Genomic DNA, 3,782 nt, shown 5'->3' with positions numbered 1-3,782 from the left:
TTTCCTTTTTTAAAATTTATATTTAACATTTTTATTGTGAGATTTAGGGTTAATGTGTATCTAATTCTGGTGACGACTAGTTGTCTAAGAATGTAGTACAAAGTAGGTTTCAGATCTTGAGGCACTCGTTAGAATATTCTTCAAATTTTAAGGGACCATATAGAATATTCTTCAAATCTCGATGGACAAGTGTATATTTTAAAATTTTAGAAAGTAAACGGACACTCACCCTGAACATCGAGAACCAAAATAATTTTTAAAAATTGGTAGTATACTCTCGGGTTATACTGAGTATTCTAAAAATCATATATTCAAATTTATGATTCCAACGTTGTTGAAATATATAAATCATATAGTCGAATTTTAAACGCGTCTTCCAGGGAGAGGTTTCCACACCCTTATAGCTAACGATTTGTTCCCCTGAGATCTCATAATCCACTCTCTTTGGGGGGCCTAACGTCCTCGTTTGCAATCTTTAATGACTAGCTCTGATACCATTTGTAACAATCTAAGCCAACTGCAAGTAAATGTTGTCCGTTTTCATTCATTAAATATCGGCGAGGTTTTCGCACATGACAAGGTAGAGATAATATAATTTTATCATAAAAATTGAGATATAATATAATTTCATTTCATATAAACAAATTTATTTTCCAAACAAGATGATAAAATCAAATCAAAAGGTTATCAAAAAATGAGGCCAAAATAATACCTATTTTGTTTTCTATGGTAACAAATCGCATCAACTTTTCTGTGTTTTATAAAGTTTAATCCCACTGTAATTACCAAATTTAATTTAATTGATTTAATTTTCTTTTTTTTTTCTTTTTTTTTTTCCCTTTTTTGGTTACAGAAACCATCGGCGCAAATGGATGGAGCATTTCGGCATGTCGCCTCTGATGAGACTTTTCAACCTCACGCCTCCGCACGTCACTTCGATCTTCACCGGCAGCATTCTCCGACCATTCACCATATAACCGATTTTCGTCTGTGCTCCGACGTTCACTATTAACTCGCCGGTCCGGTTGCCGGAGATCAATTTCCGGCCCGCTCCGCTGTCCACTGTTTCATTGCTGACTATAGTTTCGATCTTCAAACTCGTCTTGTTCTCAGTAGATTGAACAAAGCTTCGCAAAATCGTTGATCCTAATTCAGTTTGAGTTCCTTCTCCAGCGGCGATTTTGATCTCGATATCGCCGTAATTCAGTGATAACTTCGAGTTAGGGTTCTTGATTTCGATACGACCGAGTGTTCTCGCGTTTAGATACGAGCCGTCCGATTTGTCGGTGACGTTCAATTTCGAGATTCGGAATAATTGGAGATGAAAGACGGGGAGTTTTGGCTCAAACCAGAGGTATAAAACTCCACCAGCGGCGACAACCACAACGATCAGGACCAGAAGGAAAAAGCAGAGGAAACAACAGCATCTACGGCAGAAGCTCCGTCGCTTCTTGTTCTTCTGGTTCATCGGCGAAGGAAGAATCAGTTTCCTCGCCGACGGTCTTACCACCGGCTGAGCAGCGAGATTCAGTTCTTTATACCCCGGAGGCTTCTGGAGAACAGGTTTCAATGGCGGCTCTGTCATATTCTCTGAAATTAACGAACTCCTACACGGAAATCTGATTTAATTACAGTCAATTCAAAATCAATGCAGAAATCGAGACAAAGAAAAAGGAATCTATTCAGTTAATTAGTCGAGTTCATGAATCGCATTAAATATTAGGAAATCGAAATCGTTTCCTCCGGAAAGAATGAACAGAATGTAATTCCATGTCACAGAAGAACTGAAATCACATTCACACGCAGAGAGGAACAAATCAAAGAAGAAGAAGAAGAAGAAGAAGGTTACCTTAGTTGAACGAATTGCTGCCGGAAATCCGCTCTTGCGATGAGAAGGAACTGTTGGAAAATGGAAGAAGAATGAATGCTATTGGCGGTGACAGCAATTTGGATGCGAGGCGTTTGGATTGGTTGCGTTGCGTAGCACAAAATCCAATTTGGTAAAAATCATATGGCCTAACAACCTCTCATTCTCATTTTTGTCCCAACTCTCTTTTTTCCAATTTGGTAAAAATCATATGGCCTAACAACCTCTCATTCTCATTTTTGTCCCAACTCTCTTTTTTTTCACATAAATAGAGAAAATCATATGGCTAACCGAGCATACACACTTATCACTTCTCTCTTGCGTCATTGTCATTACATATTAAAAATATTAAATTCACAATTTGAACGTGCACGATGCAGACTTAAGACTGCGGTTCATAATCGAGAGCTTTAAGAGACTTTACCGCAAGTAATAGGAATTGACACCGAACCGAGTCTCACTCGTCGTCATAACGCAACATGATATACATTTCAAATATCGTAAAATTATTAAATAAAATATTAAAAAAAATTGGTAAATACACTAAATTATAATTTGATTCATTCATTTAAGTAAAGGTTAAAAATGTAATTACACAAAAATCTGCAACTTTTCAATACATTCCATTTTAAATTTGGATTGTTTGATTTTATTCATGAAATCTTTTCTATAATAAATAATTTATAAACTAAGGTAATAAAAACAAAAATTTGAACCGATAATTCCCATTCTAATTAAAAAAAATTATGATTAGATGTCTTGAATTTGTTATTTAAATTTAAAAATGTCTCGATCTATAACTAGAGATAAATCCATATCGACATTGTTACCCAAACTAAATTTTTTATGATACGAACATGAGTTAAACCGACAAAATGATTTTACCTTTTATGTATTGTTTTAGTTTTTTTTTTTTTTTTTTTTGACATATTTATGTATGTTGTTATTTGTTTGGTATTTTACAAAATATCATTTTTAAAGTAAACTAAATAATGCTATATACAGGTGTTGAGGATTGTTGAGAGTGAGTCCCAGGTCCGCTAATTTAAAGAATGATCATGAATTTATAAGAAAGAACGATTTAATTTTTCAAAAATTCAAATATAAAGGAATTTTGTTAAAAGTGGAAGGGATTGATATATATATTTTTTAAGAGTGTTTTTGAAAATTGTTTTAAAAAAGTTTGTGAGCATGTTAAAAAATATAAATGAAGACGTGTGTTATTAATTGGGAGATGTGAAATTTGAATGCCTTACTGGCAAGTTTCGTAGGACCTAGCCTGTACAACTTTTTCATAGCTGACAGCTTCACAACCCTAAATAAAATCCTCACTTCAAATTTTCATTCAATTTAGTACTATTTTTAAATTCTTTAAAAAATGTTTCAAACAAAACAAAATGGTAAATGTATTTTTTATTTTTTTTCTAAAATTTAAAGATTTTATTAATTTAAAGATTTTATTAATTTAGAAGTTTCAAAAAGAATATTTTAATCTCTAAATTTTAGAAAAATAATTATAAATACTCCACATTTTAAATTAAAAATTATTTGATTAACAAAAATATGAAGTCCGTAGATTGAATTATCAAAATATTTTTGAATTCTCTATTAATATGATTTTTTTTTTAACATTTTTAAAAAATAATGGAAATTAATGAAATATATTTTTTTAAAAGTTTAAAGACCTTAATAAAACTTCGAGGTAATTGGTAATTTCGAACTTTTCGAAACTTTTCAAAATTTAAGAGTATTATTAAAAAAATTTGAAAGTTTATAAATATTTATACGACAAAGTACGAATTTAACGGTATTTTTATTAATTTAGACTAAAATTACAATAATACACAACAATTTTATGAATAAAATAGTGTTAAATAATGCTCAACATAATATATTGTACTAAGAATCACTTGAA

The 3,782-nt window shown here is 31.6% G+C and overlaps 1 protein-coding gene across 3 annotated transcripts; it reads right to left on the bottom strand.

Moving 5' to 3' along the window:
- Positions 1 to 695: 695 nt before the first annotated feature.
- LOC111475523 (NDR1/HIN1-like protein 6) lies at positions 696 to 2,043 on the bottom strand. Of its 3 annotated transcripts, none has more exons than XM_023119897.1 (3): positions 1,940 to 2,043; positions 1,850 to 1,902; positions 696 to 1,619 (listed from the first exon to the last, which is right to left on the bottom strand). In XM_023119897.1, the coding sequence occupies exons 1-3, from the start codon at positions 2,009 to 2,011 to the stop codon at positions 848 to 850; spliced, it is 897 nt and encodes a 298-aa protein (XP_022975665.1). In that variant the 5' UTR covers positions 2,012 to 2,043; the 3' UTR covers positions 696 to 847. The 3 variants fall into 3 exon arrangements, with proteins under 3 accessions (XP_022975665.1, XP_022975666.1, XP_022975667.1); XM_023119898.1 differs by having other exon boundaries at positions 696 to 1,607; XM_023119899.1 differs by having other exon boundaries at positions 696 to 1,590; positions 1,940 to 1,955.
- Positions 2,044 to 3,782: the final 1,739 nt, after the last annotated feature.

Source organism: Cucurbita maxima, unplaced genomic scaffold, assembly GCF_002738345.1.
Source record: "Cucurbita maxima cultivar Rimu unplaced genomic scaffold, Cmax_1.0 Cma_Scf01711, whole genome shotgun sequence".
Taxonomy (NCBI): domain Eukaryota; kingdom Viridiplantae; phylum Streptophyta; class Magnoliopsida; order Cucurbitales; family Cucurbitaceae; genus Cucurbita; species Cucurbita maxima.
This window is presented reverse-complemented; position numbering and strand designations above follow the sequence as displayed.

Excerpts from the sequence above, each read along its gene's own strand:
- LOC111475523 (XM_023119897.1), bottom strand. The coding sequence starts at position 2,011 with ATGATTTTTACCAAATTGGATTTTGTGCTACGCAACGCAACCAATCCA. Across the intron at positions 1,903-1,939 it reads CCTCGCATCCAAATTGCTGT|CAGTTCCTTCTCATCGCAAG; the intron begins CACCGCCAATAG and ends TCCATTTTCCAA. Across the intron at positions 1,620-1,849 it reads CAGCAATTCGTTCAACTAAG|ATTTCCGTGTAGGAGTTCGT; the intron begins GTAACCTTCTTC and ends TAATTAAATCAG.